The following is a 22,264-nucleotide window of genomic DNA, read 5'->3' on the forward strand; positions in this document are numbered from 1 at the left end:
TGCCGGGCTGGCTGGTTCCTCCTCCAACCACCACCAGCACCGTGCAGCACCAAGCATAAGGTCAGCATGTAAAGTAGGTGTCTGACTGCAGTGGAGAGGCAGGTGGCTGGCTATCGGTGCCTGACTTCTGGGACAGGGATCCACACAGAGGAGGTAAGTGATAGGTGGGGGAGGGGTCTGGAATGGTGGCCTACACTGGGAAGGTAACTGGTTGAGGGAGGGCTCTGCAGAGGAGGCGGCATGCGTTAACGTAGCATTACCTATGCTTGTACTACAGCATCTTGGCCTAGGACCCAGCCAACTCGACCCAGTCTGTGCTATTCCCCCACAGACAATTTCTAATTCTATCTGTGATCGAATCACTTGGCCGTTTATTCTGTTTCAGACAAGAACAATCTGCAGGCTGCAGCGCCAAGAAGTGCAGGCTCCAGAGATCAGGGTTTTTTCAAATTGCTTATTGCAGTGAAACAAAGCTGACAGTAGCTTGTGTCCTGCCTGCCTGGGAACCTGATGCCACAGCCCTCCATCACATGAGTAGTTGACTGACTGCAGTGGGACGGTCTGGGTGACTAAGTGCTGGCAGGAGTGAGCCCGTGGTCATGAAAGTGCAGCCACATAACTCAAATCGTCACATCTGCAGAGCTCTGGGAAATGAATCCATCAGGTTAGGGGAGGGCAGGGGGGGAGGAGCAGGCAGCAGGGGAAAGTTTGATGGAAAGATCTTGTGGCACCAACATTTAGCTAAATATAAGGAACAACTGGCCAGCTGGTAGAGCTCCGACAGAGCCTCTGACACAATCTATGAGGATTAAACCCCTCTGGAGATAGCATGATCAAGAAGCTGAAGGGAGCCAAGATCTGGTGTTACACTCTCTTCCCATTAGAACACTGCCCTCGGCATATCGCTGTCACTCGGCTGCATTCATCCGGAGACATCTACATCTCATCGCTAAAGGTTACGAGCAAAACAGCGATGCTTTGTACTCACAGGCATCAGCTGTGTATTCAGTTTGTGCCACCATTCAGGCTGAATGAGGTACCCAGAGTGGAATGCAGCCAGGCCTTCGGGGCTCACACACCTCTCAGGGAAAATGCCAGGGGATCTTTAGAAACAGCACCATTTCCTGAAGGCTGCAGCATCTTGGGTTTTCCTTGGCGGCTGCTTCAGTATGGACTATATTTGATATTCCCAAGCTTGTGAGATGTGCTAAGTCCTCAGCCTCAGCTGGTACAGTGGCAGGGCTTCTAGGCTTCACCGATAGATCAGTGAAATTGATTTTTCTTCTATAATTTAAAGGTTAAATTGCAATGAAATCATTGCTAATGCTGACTTGATCATAGCAGCCGAGAAATCATAGAGCCAAGTTCTCCGCTGGTGCAATCTGATGGAGCCCAACTGACTTTCCACAGTACTCTGCCAACTGACACCAGCAGAGAATCTGGCCCTCAGCTTCAGAGCAATGGGGTCTTAAAGTAATATAGACGCACTAATGAATGATGGCTAGCTAAGTATTGCAGGCAGTCTGCCAGGACTGAATTAACTGTACGAGATGCTAGATGGATGGTTGGGGGCAAAAATATATCTCCCATCAACTCAACATTAGGATTATTCTAAGTATTTTGTTATAAAGTCATTATTCTTGGAGACATCCACCCCTGAGCATGATGTGAAAAATACTAATTTCATACCATTTAATTATAGCAAAGCTGTATTGGCCAGCTCTGGGCACATTACTATAATTGATTTTTTTGTTATTAACTTTACTGTTTTGCTTCCCTGTGTCCTGGAAGCTCTGATCAATAAAGATCGGATGCCAGCTGTATGAGGTTTTCCCATCTGTAGAATGGGCATAATAGCATCTACCCGCAGGAGTGCTGTGAGGATTAGTTAATGAGCCAGTTTCAGATCTAGTGTAAGTAGGTGCAGCTCCCAGGGAGGCCACTGGCTCAATTCAGTGGGAACAGAACTGGGTGCGAGGTGGTTAGAAATTGGTCAGGAAGATGATGCAAGAGGCAATGTACTTGTATCAATGTGGCGTTCAGTAGGATTCAAAGGGAGTGAATTACATGCTCAGTAGCTGTAAGAGAAAGCAGGAAAAGTAACAGAGGAAGGTATACAAGAAAGCAGTCTGCTCACCCCTCTGGTTTACCTTGCCCTGCATGATCCCCGGTGCTCAAAGGGCTCCATTCATCCCTAGATTAAGAGGGTGTTGGGACGTTGCACTCCATATGATTTTATAAAAATATGCCAATGAGTGTGAATATAATGTAACTGGAATATGCTTCATGCAAAAGGTCACTTGTAAGGTATCATTACAAAGCTTATAATCTACTGAGTGTGGTCATCCTATTTGTATGAATGTGTCATTCTTGTATCTCAAACTAGAAATATGAAATATAACTCTGAGGTCCTATTGTAATTATGCAAAGTGTGGGCCATTAATGGTAGTTTGGAATCTTGATGGCTCCCATTAACGAGGACAATTGACTGTAGATGGCTCTGTTTACTTGCAAGCCTTCCTGTGAGTTAGGCCGGGAAGAATGAAGGCTTGGGGTCTCATAGGACATGTGACCATGCCACCTGGTACTGGAATCCATCTTAGACCTGGTGCTTTTCCATTTAGGAGGAGGAGTGGGGACCCAGAGAGACAAAAGATTCCCGCCTTGTGCCAAAGCTATAAATGGGGGTCGAACAGAACAAAGGGGGCTGCAGTCATGTGAAATCCCCTGCTTTTCACCTAAGATGCCTGCTGAAACTAACAAGAACTATACCAGGGGAAAGGATTTGGCCTAGACTAGGAAGGAGTCCAGTCTGTGAAAGAAGCTTATTGGAACATTTCTGAGGGTGAGATTTTATTTGTATTCAGTTTCCTACTGTATTAGGCTTAGACTTGCATGTTTTTGTTTTATTTTGCTTGGTTACTTACTTTGTTCTGTCTGTTATTACTTGGAACCAAGAGGATGGATCTAGACTGTTCTCAGTGGTACCTGATGACAGAACAAGGAGTAATGGTCTCAAGTTGCAGGAATGGGTTACCTAGGGAGGTGGTGGAATCTCCTTCCTTAGAGGTTTTTAAGGTCAGGCTTGACAAAGCCCTGGCTGGGATGATTTAGTTGGGAATTGGTCCTGCTTTGAGCAGGGGGTTGGACTAGATGACCTCCTGAGGTCCCTTCCAACCCTGATATTCTATGATTCTATGATTCTATGAAATCCTACTTTTTATACTTAATAAAATCACTTTTGGCTTATTAATTAACCCAGAGTAAGTAATCAATACCTGGGGGAGCAAACATCTGTGCATATCTCTCTATCAGTGTTATAGAGGACGGACAATTTGAGCTTACCCTGTATAAGCTTTATACAGAGTAAAATGGATTTATTTGGGGTTTGGACCCCATTGGGAACTGGGTGTCTGAGTGCAAGAGACAAGAGCACTTCTTAAGCTGTTTTCAGTTAAGTCTGCAGCTCTTGGGGGACATGATTCAGACCTGGGTCTGTGTTTGCAGCAGGCTAGCGTGTCTGGCTCAACAAGACAGGGTACTGAAGTCCCAAGCTAGCAGGGAAAACGGGCTCAGAGGTAGTCTCAGCACATCAGGTGGCAGTTCCAAGGGGGTTTCTGTGACCCAACCCGTCACAGGTGTAATGTTCTTGGCTTCAATGGGAGCTGCGATTGCTTATGCCCGGGGCTGGGTTTGGTCCCCAAAGAAGTATACCCCATGCTGATCTTGCACATCCACTGAATACCCAGCAGAGAGGGCTAGGAATGCCACGCGATGGAGAGGGTACTCCCCTCCTGTCCGTGTCAGTCCGTATACGTTGTATACAGAGAGAGACACATACATGCCGGTTTTATCCCGATGAGATTGGCGTGGCCACATCGAGTTATGCACCTGATCCCTAATGTCCCCCAAAGGGCCCTTGGCGTCCGTTTAAGACCAGCTGAGGAGTTTGCACTGCTGTGCAGAAGAAACCTTGGATGTCTGCTAAAGATTTCTGGCCTGGGTGAGCTTGCTATGGAAACGGAGTTGAGGTGCCTGGGAAAGAATGGGAAGTGTTGCTGGTCCTGGCTTCTACAGCACTGTTGCTTTAAGACGCCAGTGTGCTATGGAGTCGGGGGTGGGAAGGGAGAGATTAAGGCTGCACAGGGTCAATATCCACCAAAGTGTTCCTCCTCTCCCTGGACAGAGCCCCCTTCCATGCCAGGCCTCCCACCCCCAGACTAACTCGCATGGCAAATTCCGACTCCTCAGCCGTTGAGCTCCATCCCAAACGAAGCCGCCCAGCTCACCCCACCAGCAGCCGGCCAGCTGCTGTCAGCTGTGCTGCCACTTCTGTCCAGGACATTAGATTCCTTAATCCCCTCCCAGTTCAAATAAAGCCTCTTACCTTCCCATCCGTGGTGACCGCAGCAAAGACAGTGGAGGAGTAAGGGGCCCAGGCAACATCCCCCACAGCAGAATTCAGGTCAAAGATGAACATCGGGGTCCTGGAAAGAAAGGCCCGGGGTGAAGAAGATCTTGTCCGATTACATGTCACTCCTGGAGAAGACATTCAAGACGAAACCCTCTGATGCTCTACCCCAGGCTGCCTGGGGTACTGACAGTGCTCTCCTTCTCTCTCCCGTGCTGCCAAGAAGCAGGGTTAGGGGATTTTGTGTTTGAGAGAATGAGGGAGCTATTGTGGGAAAGTTTGAGTGAATGTTTGAATGGGGTGAGATTAGTGGTCGGTCATCTCTTCCTGCAGCGAGTTTGCTAGGCTCTGATTGGCTAACAGTATCATTGCTCCAGTGGGACACAGCGGGGTGAGAGGTCCTGGTTGCAGAGGGACAGTGGATCTCTCAGGTAGCCGGATCCAATGCCACGCAGGGCTTTGAAACACCAGGGCAGCCACCTTGAACTGCAGTGCCCTGTTTTGACCTGTATCCAAGCCAGAGGGCTGGTACCTGGTGTAGGTCTGTTAACGTTTTTAAATCATGGACTGCAGGGCATCTCACCCTAGTCCTAGATACACTTACGTAGGCAGCAATCCAGCGCTGTACCTGCTCTTATTACTGAAGGAACTGCTACGCTCAGGAAAAAGCGAACAAGGAGGATAAGAGAGAATAATAAGCAATAAATCCACCTAATGGTGAAACTGTAACCATAGATTTTAGCAGACAAAGCTAGCTGCATGGTGTATGTTTATATTGTGAGAGCATCAATCACACTCTCCCGCTGCCAAGGCCAGGACACAGCAAGACTTACTTTATGGTGTGGTCCCAGATCTTGACAGTCCAGTCAGAGCTGCAGGAAATGAAGACTTTCATGTGGTAGGGATTCCAGCTCACTGCATCAACAGCCATGTGGTGAGCATCAAAGGTGTCCAGAAACTGGCTTGAATAGGATTTTGAACACTGCAAAGGAACCAGGGATCGGCAATAAGAATCATTTGGCTGCTCTAGAAGGGTGGTTCTCCACCCTGGAGGCACCTCCCCGCTGCTTCTTTACGGGGGCAGGAGTTGTGACCTTTTCTACAGGATCGAAGCTTCATTTAAAACGTTTCTCTCTCCTTTGGTATGGAAAACGGAGCCCTTCTGAGTGTAACAATTTCCCGCTCTCTACCATGATTCTAGCTGTCAGGGAAGTTAACCTGAATGGGAATGCGCTGGTATTTTTAAACTTGAAATGTCTGCTTTGCTGGATACACTGCGACAAATCCATCGAGGTCAGTGTTAATATCCGAGTGTGCGTGTGAGAGCAGGGTCATAACCATCCAATCCTGGCTCTTTTAGTGACAGAAGCTATAGTGCTGTGATGCACATGGAGGAAATGGGCTTGTCTGCCTTGGGAACAGGGTTTGTGAGTAGTTCTGGGTGGGATTAAAGCTTGTGGCTTGTCCTCTGATTTGTAAACATCTGGGTCTAGCAAGCCTGCCACTGATCAGTACTCAGACTCTCCTGCTCTTTGGGGCATTCCTCGCTGGCAGCCAGACACTTTAGTATCCACTTTGCTTCTACTAACTCGTAGAGAAACCCTTCCCTGCCCCATCAACGTGCATTTAAACAGAGCGTGGCAGCCCCCAAATTGTGTTATGGTCAGGAAGTGACAGGTTCATCGTTTATTAAACCAGAGGATCAAGCCCTGGATTGGAAGTTTGAAGAGCCGGTCTTAGTCCCTGCTGTGCTATGTACACTGGGTGGTCTTGGGGGAAGTACTTAATAACGGATCACCTAGGCGTCAATATTCAAACATAGGTGCCTGCAGTTAGGTCAATGGCAGCTGTTGGCAGTCAGCACCTCTAAGATCAGCGAGGGTTATTTTGTTGCCAAAATGTGGATTTGGGGTGAACTTTAAGGCCACAAGTTTGAAGATGTTGACCCTAAGCCAACAGGAACAATCACCCTGCCCCACCTTGCAGGGGATTGTGAGGATAGATTAGGTACGGTTTGTAAAGTGCTACAGAAATGTGATGTATTGCTAATTAGTCTCGTTATTCTTTTACTGCTAGGAATAGATCTGGACATCACGGGAGAAAGAAGCTGTTTTTCCAAACTTCCATGGATTCGAAAAGCTAAAACGGGGAGGAATCATTTGAACAAGAGCGCTAGCTCCTTAACGCTACTGCTGGACGAGCGAGGACACATTTGCAAATTGCTCTTGCCGCTTTGAGCTGACACACATTCACATACTGCTGACTCAGGGACTAGATCTCAGGGGGCTGATGCCAAAGGCACAAAATGATGAATTATTACATAGAACTGCCAACTGCTTCGTACATGAAGGGCTCACTCCGAGGTCTGCAGGGGCAGTGCGAGATTACCACCCCAGGGAAAGCAGAGCCACTGGCAGAGGTGGACTTTAGCTTTCAGTAACTGCTGCTGTGGGCACCGGTTCAAAGACACCGATATGTGAGGGTCATAAAGAAAAAGAATCACTTAAACCAAAAAGAAAGTTCTTCACACATAGCTCTTCCTCAGAGGTAGTCGATCTTTGGGCCTGTCTGCATGAAACAAAAAGCATTGCAAGAAACCACTGGTTGGATGGTCCCTCCCAACCACATTTCACATGGCAGAGCTTCACAGCTGCACATTCCTCCCAAAGCCCTTGTTCCCAGCACGGGCATCAGCAGCCCGAGAATCCACAGGTACATGCATGGTTGTAATGCAACGTGCAGACCTATTGTACAATGTTAGCTTGTCTACATGCCAGACACTGCAAGAACGAGGGAGACAGCCAGCCAGTTCCTGCTGGCAAGGTCCCTCGTTGAGGACAGGCATGGTGTGGCCTTTGAACGCAAGTTGAGTGATATCTGGCGAGAGCTCTGCGTGGGAGGAGCTGGCTGTTTACCCATAGGCATTCTCATCAGCTATTATATGTCATGGTTACACAGACCATAAATGCCAAACAACTCCAGGGGAGCAGTTATCTTGTGAATGACAGGCTGCAAAGTGCAGAAGTTCTATGCTACAGGCTGTGCTACTTTCCTAGGCCTCGTCTACACTAGCAAATTATCGGCTTCACTATGTTGCTCGGGGGGCTGAAAATCCACCCCCCCGGGCGGTGGAGAGAAGCCGACCTCACCCCCCGTGTAGGCAGCACTAGGTCGACAGAAGAGGTGGATTACCTACACCGATGGGAGAACCCCTCCCGTCAGTCTAGGTAATGTCTACACGGACGCACTACAGGGGAGCAGCTGTGTTGCTGTAGCATTTCAAGTGTAGACAAGCCCCTAAACAGGCAGGCTGAGCTTTGGTTTTCAACATAGGCACTGAGTTTTTCTTTTCCCCAGGGGTACTCCACTACGCCTCTGCCCCGATGCCCCGCCTCCACTCCACCCCATCCCCAAGGCCCTGCCTCATCCTGCCCCTGCTCCGCCCCCTCCCACAAATCACCGCCCTTGCTCCACCCTCTTCCCCCAAGGCCCCACCCTCATTCTGCCTCTTCCCACCCCCGCTCCACTCCTCACTCCCCCAAGCCCCTCCCCCAGACGTCCAACAACTCTTTGGTGGCACCTCCAATCAGCTAATGGGGGGCACCACCAAACAGCTGTGGCTGGTGAGTGCTGAGCACCCACTATTCCCCCTCCCCCCCCCCATGAGTGCTCCAGCCCCTGAGCACCCAGGGAGTCAGCGCCTATGGCTTTCCAAGTTAATGTTCCCACTGTCTGGTCATTTCCACGTACTCTGAGACAAAGGGCCAAATTCTGCCAGCCCCTGCGCTGGGTGAACAAAAGGCTGCTGGGCGCCTCTTCCCTATTGCACCAGTGCGGGAGCTGGACACAGGACAAATCTAGTACTCTCCCAAGCACTAGCTGCATGGCTAACAGCACGACATGGCTGCAAGGAAGATGGCCAGCCCTCCTCCACCCTGCTAGCATCGCAAAACCAGTGCCGGTGAGCACATACGGCAATACAGCTGTGACACTGCTGCTGTGTGCTCTCCCTCAGTGGGCCCTGAGCTGTTCAGCCCCAAGCTCTGCCCAGTACCCAGTGGGTGCCTGAAGTTACAACCCTGGCCAAAGATTATTTCATAGTCCACCATCTTATCGGAACAACGAATGCCCACGGGAACGACACCAGCTAACATCTTGGTTTTTAAGCTGACATTCAAAAAGAGGGGCCAGGTGCCATTTCTGTTCTGCTGCTGCTGTTTTCATGAGGAAGTGTAACTGAACCCATGCAATCTTTCACCTATTGACTATTGCTGAATTTATTTAGAACCTTCAGTTATGATAACAGCCACCGTAACCCCAATTTGCAAGTGTGGGTGCCATTGTGCAAGCAAAATTTGCACAAGTGTTGCACACACTAAGCCTCCAACTGCATGTGGTAAAGCGCAGCATCGCTTAGCACACTGGACTAGGTTCCATTCCCAGCACTGCCTCCGTCTCTGTGAGGTCCTTGGAGTAATCACTCAATGGACTTCTGAGCACCAGTTTCCTCATCTGAAAAATTGGGATAATAATATATACACACGGACACACACACACACACACACACACACGCACGGACACTGGGAGACTTATTTCATTAACACCTGAGATCTTTCTAAGGAAACTAAACTCATCATCATTGTCTGCATGTGCAAAACACTTAACTGTATTTGCAACAAGGGTGCACATTGTGTAGGTTCAATTTAGGATCCCATGTTTGCAAATACGGCCCTATAAGGTTCATAATGCACATCACTGCCATAACAAATGCTGAATGCATTCAGATTAGAACCGGAGGCTTGCTAGAGTGTTAAGGGAATTTAATTCTTGCACTCCAAAGACTCCAATTAATCAAAATTACAAGGCTTAACTCAGTTTCTTACAAAGTCACATTCACCGTTTGGGTACTCAAACTTTTCTGCACTTTCAGCGCCTTCACATAGCAGAAAAGGGACACGATTAATTAGTATTAAATATTCGTATTGCACTTGCTCCTAAGGCTCCAACCCCGACTGAGGTCGTTAGACCCTAGCCACACAAAAACACGGCACCTGCCCCAGAGAGAGATTTCTGAATTCAGGAGAATGATCATTATTGGGTGACCTCGGTTTATCAGTCAGTGTCATCTGAAGTTTGCTAATATGATGGTGTACAAATGCTCTCTCACTGAGCTGCTAGTTCTGCATATTGTTAGATTGCTGGAATTTGCTTTAATGGTCCATGCTGTAGCAATGCTTCATGCTTTTTAACATTCAATCATAACGGGGATTTGTATTTGGTTTGTTTTTGAAAGCGACTCTGCTGTGAAGAGACAAACAGGACCTGGGTAATTTGAGAGGTGAGGGAAGCTACTTTATTCAACTCTCATTGCAAGTTATTGACTTGAAAGACCCTTTATGTCTCAGAATTTTAATCAACAAGAGTCTTGACCCAGGGCTGTCTGGATCCCATGGAAAATTAATATTCAGGGAAATATTTTTGGAGATTCTGTCTAGACAGAAGTTGATACAGTTTTGATCAAAGGAACAACATAGTCATCGCTTTGGGAGGCGGTTTTGAAGGTCGGTGGTGTCTTGGCCTACAGGGTTGTTTGATGGGGTATGCGAGACTGGTCTAGGCCTGTTGCATCAGGCTCATATGAGACAGCCTTTTCTTTGGGCATTTTTCCTGTCTCATTAAGGCTTCAGCCTCTAATTATAAACCTGCCTCTTTAAGAAACAACCGTTTCTCTCAGATTTGGGTTGTTGGAAGGAGTCCGTGACCACACCCCTGGCAGGCTCCTTCCAGCCCTTGTAAACAAGAAACCAAGCAGTCTTGTAGCCCTGGCCCTGGCCATCACAGAGTGCAGAGCTCAGGCAGAGACAGAGAAGTTCATTCCCCAGGTTCTCCTGGCCTCTCAGCCAGGCTGGCTCTAGCAGGCTCTGCCTCCACTGCTCCTTGGGCCCAAGAGTAGAGGGAGGAAAAGTCTATTTGCCTTCCCTCTCAGAGACCCTCCAACTGGGAGGACTCTCCCCAACTGGCAGGCAAAACAGGCCGCAGGGAAGAACCCTGCCAGACTTCTGCAGAAAATTAGCCCCTACCTCCGTGCTCTAGTGTGTGGTATGTCTACCCCCTCTGACCTGGCTGCTTCTATTGGACATTCATTACAATACATGCCAGTTTTACTCCAAAGCAGTGGTTCCCAAACTGGGATTCGTGAACCCAAACGTTACAGGGGGTTCTCGGGAAAAAATTCCCCAATGGTGGACAGAGCTGTCCCTAGGGACCCCGGGCAGCATGGGGCCAGCAGCTCGGAGCCCCTATCACACTTCAAGACTCCTTATAAGAAATGGAAAGGGAAGTGGATTTTTTTTGCTGTTTTTTTTAAAAATGAAATAGGCAGCTAGTATTGTTTTTAAAATTATTATGAAGAACAAGTTTAAGCTTTGTTGTAATGTGTGTTGTTTGCCTGGACTGCTCAAGACCTGAATGCTTGTGTACGAGGAACTCTTTGAGTTGGCTTCTTAAATCCCTTCCTGCTGTTTCACATCTGACACTCCTTGATGAAACATAGGAGCCCTGTCTTATAACAGGCTTATTCAAAGTGATACACACTACGAAAGTGAGATCTTGGAAGAGTGTTGCCGTTTTCATAATGCAATAAAAATACTGTAATGATTAATAATAATTAATAAATTGTGTGTAATAAGCATGTCAAAAACAAATTTTTTATTTCCAAGATCACTGCTTTTATAATTTATACTCAGGTAAAGCAGAAAATCCCTAGAAATATTCATTTTTAGGAGGGGTTTCATGAGACTTGACATTTTAGTGAAAGGGGTTCACAGGTTGTTAAAGTTTGGGAACCACTGCTCTAAAACATCTCTTCCATGGATTTTTGTTCTCATTGTAAATCAACCTCACTGTTAAAAATGTGTGCCTTATTTCCAATTGGAAAAACAAATCAGATTTCTGTCTGAACTTGATACCTACTGAAGTTACAAAGAACTTCTAAGCTGTCCGGAACTGAAAGAAGTCGGCAAGTATTTCCCCTCACTCTCCTATTCACTGAGGCTGCTTATTACACATTTCAGAATCAAACTCTCCTGAAAAAGGTGAAGTCTGACTGTCAGCGTGAAAGTTTTGAAGACGAGGAAGAGGATGATTAGACCCAAACTGAGACTGTGCGGAATCTGTTTCATCTTCCAGAATGCTGTCCCAGATTTGCTTAGTACATTTTTCTCCTATTTAGCTGATGATAGAGGTGTTCTCGGGAAGTTAGTAGAAGTATTAAGTTGTGATGGTAAAACAAAGAATCTATTAACACCAGCACAGGAATATTGTTGTAAGACAGCTGGCTATAGGGTTACAAGACATTGCTATAGAATACGGAGAAGGAAAAAGAATTCATAGAGGCTACAGCACTTGTTTGTAAAGTTAGCTAGCAGCATTGCAGCTTGCACTAAACACAGAACTCAGAACTCTTCCATTTCTCCCTACACAAGTGGACAGTTATGGGTGTCTTCAGAATCCTGGTGGGTTTCTTTAATTTACTTACAGAAACGCTATGTATCAAGGTAGTATAAGAAACAGTTTTTTTCAAAGGGGGCTTATAATGGGGAACAAACAGTACAAATCAAATAGGCAGCAACCATCTTGACAGCTTCAGGCAGATTAGGACTGAGAAAATTCAGATCTCATTAGAAACCGCTGAAAAAAATCAAAAAGGATTCAGAGTTGTTTGCTGTTATTTATTATGAGCCAGATCCTGAGGTGCTACGTTAGCTGATTTAGTCCTTTCTCAGGCAAACTCTTTCTGAAAGGACTAAGTAAAACCCAAGCAAAGACTTTGGCTAGATCTCTCTCTTTCTCCAACTTATTCTAACTATATCACGGCAGTTTCTCTTGACACACATTGGCTGAGCGCTAATTATATCAAGACTCGACCTCATAATTAATGTCACTTTAAAATACTTGCTCTGAACTTGCAGGGCCTGTGTAACTGCAACTTTTCTTTCAGTACACAGAGCTGAACAATTCATAAAACAGTGGGTAATATGCAAAGAGGCTGTTTTCCATAATATGTTCATATTAATGCAGAAACAGTTTGTCCTCTATGTAAAAGGGCAGTAGACAGACCAGTGTGTAATTAAGACAATGATTTCTTGGCTTTGGAAATGCTATTAGCCACACTATTTTCTGAAATTCACTGTAATTGTTCTGCAGCTAAAAAATGAACATATTATCCTGCTGCTTGTTAGCAAGTTTTAACCCCTTGGAAAAATAAAAGCTTTCACAAACTCACTTTTTAAAACAGCTTAACAAATAGTCTATAGGCATGTCCATCCAGAGAGGAGTTTACCCTTGATTCTTCGTTCTTGAATATTTGAAGTTAGATCCTTTTTTCTAATGAACACTATGGTGGCAAAGGGAATGACGACCTCTGGACACTTGCCAACATTTCTGAGAGTTTTGCAAGAACTAACTGCCCAGATAAGCTGGAGGTCGTGGGCTGCTATGTCCCCATCTGCCCAAAGGCTGTGTATGTGCTCTGGCAGAGATTAGCATTGTACAGACTTTGAAGACTCCCTCCCCAAATGCAGCATAGCATGAAAGCACAGGTTTCAAGTGCTTTGCTAGATCAAGGCCTTAATCACCCCATCCTCCCAATGAGGCTGAGATCAATGTCCTCGTTTTACAATGGGGAAACAGGAGGGCCCAGACCCACAAAGGTACCTAGGTGCCGAAGTCCAAGTTTTAGGCTCCACTGACACCCACAAGCCCCCCACTCAGCTGCTGCCTAACCTCACTCAGCACCTACATTTTTGCAGCAAGAGTTCCCTAGGGTCCCAAGTTTCTGCCTCTGAGCATGCGCACTGTTGCCCCACTCTCGGTGTCCAGGCCCTTATCTCTGGTCTAAGCCCTAGAGCAATCCATGGACCTGCCCAATTCGTGTGAGGGGTCTGCTCCAGAAGGCAGGCTCAGAGTGGAGCAACTTCAACAGGGGAGTGAGGGAGAGTCACATCAGAATATCCTCCAGCTCAGCAGAGGAGTCTGCTGAAGGCAGTGGCCTGTGAAGGAGTTTGCGGCGGCCATAGCAGTGTTTTGGGCAGCTCTGCCCCACCAGCCACAAACAGGCTAAAGGTCCTCACCCAAACTGAAGGCTCTGTGGCTATAATTTTAATAGGCCCCAAAATCCAGACTGGGGGAACTCTGCATGTAATGGTGGGGGACAGGGAACAGACCTCCCTTTCCAACTATGACTGGATACGGTTTGCATTTTCAAGACTCTCTATAAAAGAGAGGGCTAGAAACTCCTATGATTTTAAAAAAAAAAAACCAGATTAAATTAGCCCTGCCATTTCATAGTCATGAGGGCAGGGGCTCAGAGGCTGTATCCCTCTTCATTTCTCTCTCTCCAATCTTATTTAGTTCTGCACCTGCATTCTGTAGTCTGGGACACAGTTTGTACAAGAAACTTTATACAAGATTCTATTCTATATAGGTTCTTTTAGACCCCAGTTGCAATTGGCTCTGCTCAGGCATATTCCAGAGACCCACCAGAGCTTCCCATGGGCATCGGCGTCCACCCACAGAGATCAGATTGAAGGACCGAAGTTGCATTTTATTACATATTCTGGGGAAATGACTAAGACGACAACCCTATAACATAAACAGCAGTGATGAGAAGTAAAACAGGTTTCCCTGAAATGGTTTTTACCTTGTAGATTTTCCCTTCTTCAGTGCCAACGAGAAATAAATAATCTATCTTCTTGTGAAAATCAAAGGAAGTACCACAACCTATTTGAGAGAGCGAGAGAGAGAAAGCTGTCAGTCAGAAAGAAGGCCATGATACCAAGCATAGGTTTCTTGGTTATTGCACAAATTCCATCAATGAAGGTTTTGAAAAAATAATTTTTCATATTTCACTATTACCTGGAGCCCCCCCAGTTGAATTTGGGGGCCCACTGCTGGGGGTGCTGTATAACTACATAGTGAGAGATGGTGTTTGCAATCTGACTAGCCAAAAGGTGGGAGGAGAAACAGGCACACAGAGGGGAAGTGAGTTGGCCAAAGTCACACAGCAGATCAACGGCAGAACCCAAGTCTCCCGAGTCCCTGTCCAGTGCACTAGCCACTCTATCATACTGCCTTGCAAACTGGTCACAGAAGTCAATTGGTGAAAGGATTTGAACTCATGGTCTTCAGGGCTGCAGAGCAGCAGCACACTGTGTAAGTCACCAGCTGAGTCAAAAAAAAACAACAGGTGCCTAATGTTAGGCTCTTATACAGACACCGAAAAAATAGCCTCCTGTTCTAAAGTGCTGAGTACCCCACAGCTCCCCCCGAGAGGGCATTATTCTGCACAGAATGTAACAATACGACCTGTACACCATCAATCACATACAACTGAACACAGAGAGACCTCTCTTCAAACACTCCAACTGAACACAAGTTCAGAAGGGCAGACACAAAATCTTAATCAGAAATACCTGCTAGATGAACTACAAAGGCAACAGTTTCGAAGATGTGCATTTACGGTATTGGATCCAAAGTTTACTCCAGCATATTTCTACAGGTCAGTATCTAGGACTCATTCTCTCTCTTTCTTTGGGGTCAAACTCCAGCCAAACAATTCAAATCCTTTTAGTGAGCCTCTCACACAGTAAGTATAGGTCAGACCTCTTCCTGAAAATGCTTCCCATGTCTTCTCTAAGATTTCAGTCTCTAGACCAAACTGAGCCTTCTCTTCCCTATCCAATTTCAAAGATGCTTTCAGGTATTCCAGCGCACAGGCACCTCTAATTTTCCCTGGGGGTGCTCAACCCTAGGCCCCATCCCAACTCCACCCCTTCCCCCAAACCCCACTCCACCTCTTCCCACCCCCACCCTACCTCTTCCCCACCTCTTTCTTCCCCTTCCCCCAAATGCGCCCCAGCCCCACTCTCTTCCCTCCCTCCCAGCACTTCCTGCATGCTGCGGAAAAGCTGTTCTGCTGCATGCAGGAGGCGCTGAGAGGGAGGGCGAGGAGTTGATCAGCGGGGGCTGCCGGCGGGCGGGAGTGGTGGGGGGGAGAGGAGCTTGGCTGCTGGTGGGTGCTAAGCACCTGCTCATTTTTTTCCATGGGTTCTCCAGCCCTGGAGCACCCACTGATTCAGCGCCTATGTTCCAGGGCAGCATTAGATGGCAGCCTCTCCCCTCCTCAGCAGCACAGTATATCAAAGATGTACTTTCCCTGCACTCCACTATATTCCCACAGAACATCTCATCAAATTTACCAAATCTCAGTTCTTATTTCAAGACTCTACATGGTGTGGGCGCTGGATCCCTAAATGACCTGTTTATTTGTGGAACTTCTGGTGCCCTTGACAGCTCCAATCTAGAACAATAGAACCATCTAACTCATAGGTAAAAGTGGTGTGTGTTGGAGGCAAGGTTTCTTTTCTAGAATCTGGTTCAAGGCTGTGGAATTCATTTCTGAAGGAATTTAGAACCACAAACCTCAGCACTTTCTCAAATAAAGAACTCACCAGGATCTTGTTTTCTTGCTAAGAAACTTATTAAATGAATACACTATATGTATCTTTTTTAAAAAAAACAAACATACATGTTGTCATAACTATAAAGGGAAGGGTAACAGCTCTCCTGTGTACAGTACTATAAAATCCCTCCTGGCCAGAGACTCCAAAATCCTTTTACCTGTAAAGGGTTAAGAAGCTCGGGTAACCTGGCTGACACCTGACCCAAAGGACCAATAAGGGGACAAGATACTTTCAAATCTTGGGGGGGGAAAGGCTTTTGTTTGTGCTCTTTGTTTTGGTTGTTGTTCGCTCTTGGGACTGAGAGGGACCAGACATCAATCCAGGTTCTCCACATCTTTCTAAACAAGTCTCTCATATTTCAAACTTGTAAGTAAATAGCCAGGCAAGGCGTGTTAGTTTTACTTTGTTTTCTCAACTTGTAAATGTACCTTTTACTAGAGTGTTTATCTCTGTTTGCTGTACTTTGAACCTGAGGCTAGAGGGGAGTCCTCTGAGCTCTTTAAGTTTGATTACCCTGTAAAGTTATTTTCCATACTGATTTTACAGAGATGATTTTTACCTTTTTCTTTAATTAAAAGCCTTCTTTTTAAGAACCTGATTGATTTTTCCTTGTTTTAGATCCAAGGGGGTTGGATCTGTATTCACCAGGAGTTGGTGGGAGGAAGAAGGGGGGGATGGTTAATTTCTCCTTGTTTTAAGATCCAAGGGGTTTGGATCTGTATTCACCAGGGAATTGGTGAAAGGTTTCTCAAGGCTTCCCAGGGAAGGGAATTAGCTTTGGGAATGGTGGCAGCGGACCAGATCTAAGCTGGTAGTTAAGCTTAGAAGTCTTCATGCAGGCCCCCACATTTGTACCCTAAAGTTCAAAGTGGGGAAGCAGCCTTGACACATGTGACTTTTCCTGCTTGGGGAGGAATGGAAAGGAAACCTCATGTGACTCATACAAGTTTCCTTGTTTATTTTTAACTCTGGAAGGCACTCAACATGGCAATAGGCATAGTATTAGAACTGAAATGTCCCAGACCTGCACTGTTTCAAGAACAGATCCTTCCCCAGGATGACCTTAAATAAGGGAAGAGAGTAAGTCCTCTCTTTCCAGCCCCACCTTGGTATCTCTGGATCCAAGAATGTTGTGTCCTTTGTTAAAAAGAGGTTATCAATCGTAACTGTTCAGGATTCATTGAGATCTTTCAGGCTCTGCTGCTGAAGCAGAATGCTATATCATCTTGGAAATCAATCTCACTTGAGATTTTAAACACTGGCTGTTGCATTGTCTTAGATTGAAAGGAAACATCTTAAATTGTAATATAATAACAGGACCCTCACAGTTGGTAGGGCTCCATTCATAATTCATACACAAGTGGGGGGGTGGGGGATGAATCAAAATTGCACTGCAACCTTAATTCTGGCATTTCCTAACTCTTGAGTGCTCGACTTTGCAACTTTAATAATGTTCTTTTAATGTAGTTTGTGTGTAAGTTCCTAGGCTTTTTTAAAAAAATCTGGAATTCCTTCACCTCCAATGAAATTCCATCATGTAAGCATCATATTGACACCTACATGATATATCAGAAAGATTGGAACCTTTAGATCCACCACACAGACCTCTGCCTACTATAGCAGTAGTAGGTTGTTATCCTCTATGTGGCCCAGCCCTAGAAGGGGAGGAGACACTTTACCACTGGGTTTCACAAATATTTGCTAACAGCAGAAGAAGGCAAGTCAGGAATCTAGGGTCCCATTCCAGGATCTGAATGGGAGTGTGCTCTAGGGGGCACAGACTTTTCTACCCCACCCCATGCAATCAGTCCCTGTTCGGTCTCTCTAAGCTGCCTCCCACCCCGCCACTGGCTCCTTACCCCAGTCCATTCTGCTCACTCTGCTAGTCCCAGTCTCTACTCCTTAGGTGTCTATCCCAGTCCCATTGCCCCAAAAGGCGAAGTTTCCTCCCTCCACACTCCCAGTCTCCCTACATCCCCACTCCCAGTCTCCTTACTCAGCCAGTCCCAGTTCCCTCCCTCATTCCCAGAGCTATTTCTCACCCCACCATGCACATTCTTTGGAAATCTGTTTCCTGGTAACATTAACACATAATAATACAAAAGCAACATGGAACTTCACAACACATTGATTTACCTTGGATATCCTATATTGTGACTCACCATCAGTATGTATCAAAGTAATTCCCTCTCACAAATATATTACACTCTCTACAAATTGCTAACTCTGAAACATTCTTATATGCAGAGGGAATTTCCTTCTACAAGCTCTGTAAGGCTATGTCTTCTCTGTCAAAAATAGGTATGTTTTTACAGCAAGACAGCTAACCCAGCTTAGCTCTTATGAGGAGAGATTAATAAGATTGGGACTTTTCAGCTTGGAAAAGAGACGACTAAGGCAGGATATGAGAGAGGTCTGTAAAATCATGACTGGTGTGGAGATTCTTGATTCTACACGGTGTCCATTTTGTGTTCCTTCAAAGTAAATAAGGAAGTTATTTACTCCTTCTCATATCACAAGAACTAGGAGTCACCAAATGAAAGTAATAGGCAGCAGGTTTAAAACAAACCGAAGGGAAGTATTTCTTCACACAACGCACAGACAACCTGTGGAACACCTTGTCAGAGGATGTTGTGAAGGCCATGTCTATAATAGGGTTCAAAAAAGAACTAGAGAAATTCATGGGGAATAGGTCCATCAATGGCTATTAGCCAGGATGGGCAGGGATGGTGTCTCTAGCCGCTGTTTGCCAGGAGCTGGGAATGGGTGACAGGGGATGGATCACTTGATGATTACCTGTTCTGTTCATTTCCTTGGGGGCAGCTGGCATTGGCCACTGTCAGAAGACAGAATATTGGGCTAGATGGACCTTTGGTCTGATCTAGTCTGGCCATTGTTATGTTCTCTCGGTGTGATGGAGGCAAGGAACTGGTAGTTTATACCTCGTAGCTAGTTGAGGTCAACCTTAGGTGAGAGGGAGATGGGTAACATTGTTGAGCTTGACTAGCTACATCTAGATAGAAACGACTGCAATTGGAGATGTGATTGCAGCACATGTAGGCATACCTATGCTAGCTTTAATCTAGATAGCTCAGGTACCAAGAGCAATGAAGTCACAACAACACGGGCTTCAGCATGGGCTACACAAGCCTGCCTGGGGCCCTGGATAAGTACTCAGGCAGCTAACCTGAAAGAACTCAGATATGAAATTGCAGAACTACTAACTATAGTTTGTAACCTATCCCTGAAATCAGCCTCTGCACCAAATGACTGGAGGATAGCTAATGTAACACCAATTTTTAAAAAGGGCTCCAGAGGTGATCCTGGCAATTACAGGCTAGTGAGCCTAACTTCAGTACCAGAGAATGATCAGACTGTAAAGATGCGAGACTCACCGCCGCAGTGCCTGCCATTGGTTGTCCAGGGAATTAGCTTTCCAGCCTCCGGAGCGCCCCCTGTCGGCCAGTGTCTCGCCTTTCGCTGGTCCCCATGTCCCTCACGGACCCCGGTGCCCCTTTCTCTTGGGAGCTGCCCCCTGGCAGCACCCCCACAGTTTCTGGGTCTCCCCACCCAGGGAAACCCCCACCCACTATCCCCACCTGGCCTCAGCATAAGGCTACTGCCAGTCACCATCTAGCCCCCACTCACTGGGGCAGACTGCAGTTTACAAGCCACTCATCACAAGCAAGGGGGGTTAGGTCCTGCTGCCTCCACCTACCCTTGGGCTGCCCCTGCAACCCCAGTACCTGTTTGGCCTTGCACAAGGCCGGCAGCCTGGGGAGTTGCCAGGCAGGAGCTCCGCAGCTCCTCTCGCCTTTCCCCAGCCCTGCTCTACCTCAGGTACCCTGGTACGCTCCCCAGCAGCCAAGCCCATCTCCCTCCACAGCTAGAGGAGACTCTCTTTTTGCCTCTGGCTCACAGCCCTTTTATAAGGGCTAGCTGAGGTCTGTTTGGGGCGTGGCCCCCAGCTGTGCCTGCTTCCCCAGTCAGCCTGGGAGCTGCTTGCCCCAGCCACAGTCCTCTGCTGGGCTGCTTTAAACCCCTCAGGGCAGGAGCAGGTGACCACCCCGCTACACAGACACACAGATGAACACGATCTGTTGGGGAAGAGTCAACACAGCTTTTGTGAAGGGAAATCATGCCTTTGAGGGGGTCAACAAACATGGATAAGGGTGAGCCAGTAGATATAGTGCACTTGGATTTTCAGAAAGCCTTTGACAAGGTTCTTCACCAAAGGCTCTTAAGCTCTAAGTAGTCATGGGATAAGAGAGAAGGTCCTGTCATGGATCAGTAACTGAAAGAAAGGAAACAAAGGGTAGGAATAAATGGTCAGTTTTCACAATGGAGAGAAGTAAACAGCGGGATCCCTCCAATGGATTTGTACTGGGACCTGTACCGTTTAACATATTCTTTAATGATCTGGAAAAGAGAGCGAACAGTGAAGTGTCAAAATCTGCAGATGATAAAAAAATTACTCAAGATCATTAAGTCCATATTTGATTGTAAAGAGCTACAAAGGGATCTCACAACACTAGGGAGACGGGGCAACAAAATGGCAGATGAAATTCAATATTAATAAGTGCAAAGTAATGTACATTGGAAAAAATAATCCCAACTATACATATGTAATGATAAGTTCTAAATTACATGTTACCACTCAAGAAAGAGATCTTGGAGTTGCCATGGACAGTTCTCTGAAAACTTTAGCTCAATGCACAGAATAGGTCAAAAACGCTAATAGAATGTGAGGAACTATTAGGAAAGGGATAGATAATAAAACAGAAAATATCATAATGCCTCTATATAAATCCCTGGTGCACCCACACCCTGAATACTTTGTGTCCTGTTCTGATCACCTCAACTCAAAACAAATACAGCGGAATTGGAAAAGGTTCAGAGAAGGGCAACAAAGATGATCAAGAGTATGGAATGGCTTTCATACGAGGCGAGAACAAAAATATTAGGACTGTTCATTTTAGAGAACAGGAGATATGATAGAGGTCTATAAAATCAAGAATGGTGTGGAAAAAGTGACTAGAGAACTGTTATTTACCCTGTCCCACAATACAAACATCAGGGGTCACCTGATGAAATTAATGGACATCAGGTTTAATACAAACATTAAGAAGTACTTTTTCACACAACGCATAGCTAACCTGTGGAACTCATTGCCTTGGGATGTAGTGAAGGCTAAAAATCAAATCTGGGTTGAAAAAAAACTAGTTAAGTTACTGGAGGACAGATCCATCAACGGCAATTAATCAAGTTGGATGGGACGCAACCCCAAGCTCAGGGCGACCCTAAACTTCTGATTGCCAGAAGCCGGGAGTAGAAGACAGAGAGACTCACTCAAAAAATGCCCTGTTCTGAACACTCCACCTGAAGCTCTGGTACGGGCCACTGTCAGAAGACAGGATACTGGGCAAGATGGACCACTGGTCTGACCCAGGGTGGCAACTCTTATGTTCTCATGAGCTAGATTGAAGCTAGAGTGGGCATGCCTACCCTACAATTACACCTTCACATGCAGTAGACTTAGATCAGCTAACAGACAAGAGGAGTAACCTTTCTGTAAGAGTCTCTCTCCCCATCACCTCACACTGGGAGAGCGCTCTGCTTTAATTTCTATGGATGAGTGATTAGAGGTTTGGTGTCACTAATTATCAGGATGGTGAGAACTTGGGCTCATACCAATTGTTTGCAGCTGCAGTCCCTCTGGCCCTTCCATCGTTGTTCCCTCTACTGACAGCTTGATGACATCTGAATGAACCAGCTCATTCTGCAGGCAGAGGAGACTTCAGATTAATAAGTGTCTTTGTGGTGACAATACAGAGACTGTCATTGCTTGGAAATAGCACGTTTTCTTGAAGAATTTTAAAAAGCGAAACATGAAATTACTTGTCATTTCATGCCAGCAGCCGGCAGCTTGCTAAAGCTGTGTTTCACTTACTGCGAGCTTTGCTTCCCTTCCCCAGGATAGAGAGTCTCTACCACTCATGGACTCTATTGGGACCTTATCACAGCAGGACACCCATGTGCACACACCCAGGTTACACACACCCTCGTTTCTTGGGTCAAAATTTTCAAACTTGGGCGAGACAACTACATCATTTAAGCACCTATTAAGTGGCCTGATTTTTTTTGCAGAAATCCTGATCACCTGCAGCTTTTGTTGACTTCAGTGTCTCTCAATGGTATTTCAGGTTGGGCACGTTCCGCCCCAGCCCCCCCAATTAAAAAAGAGAGGCACTCAGTATGAGCAAAAGGTTTAGGAAATGAAAGCCTTCATCTATCTAGCCATTAAAGTCTACATCAGTTTCTCCATCAGTAA

The 22,264-nt window shown here is 46.3% G+C and overlaps 1 protein-coding gene across 1 annotated transcript in view; it reads right to left on the reverse strand.

Annotated features, from left to right (window-relative positions):
- DNAI1 (dynein axonemal intermediate chain 1) overlaps window positions 1-22,264 on the reverse strand; it is a 293,696-nt gene that overhangs the window by 140,720 nt on the left and 130,712 nt on the right. The window contains exons 15-18 of the mRNA XM_065406605.1: window positions 21,625-21,712; window positions 14,112-14,191; window positions 5,245-5,393; window positions 4,388-4,487 (exon numbers count right to left, since the gene is read on the reverse strand). Coding sequence (XP_065262677.1) covers window positions 4,388-4,487; window positions 5,245-5,393; window positions 14,112-14,191; window positions 21,625-21,712 — 417 coding nt within the window. The remainder of the gene's footprint in view (window positions 1-4,387; window positions 4,488-5,244; window positions 5,394-14,111; window positions 14,192-21,624; window positions 21,713-22,264) is intronic.

Source organism: Emys orbicularis, chromosome 6 (genome assembly GCF_028017835.1).
Source record: "Emys orbicularis isolate rEmyOrb1 chromosome 6, rEmyOrb1.hap1, whole genome shotgun sequence".
NCBI lineage: Eukaryota > Metazoa > Chordata > Testudines > Emydidae > Emys > Emys orbicularis.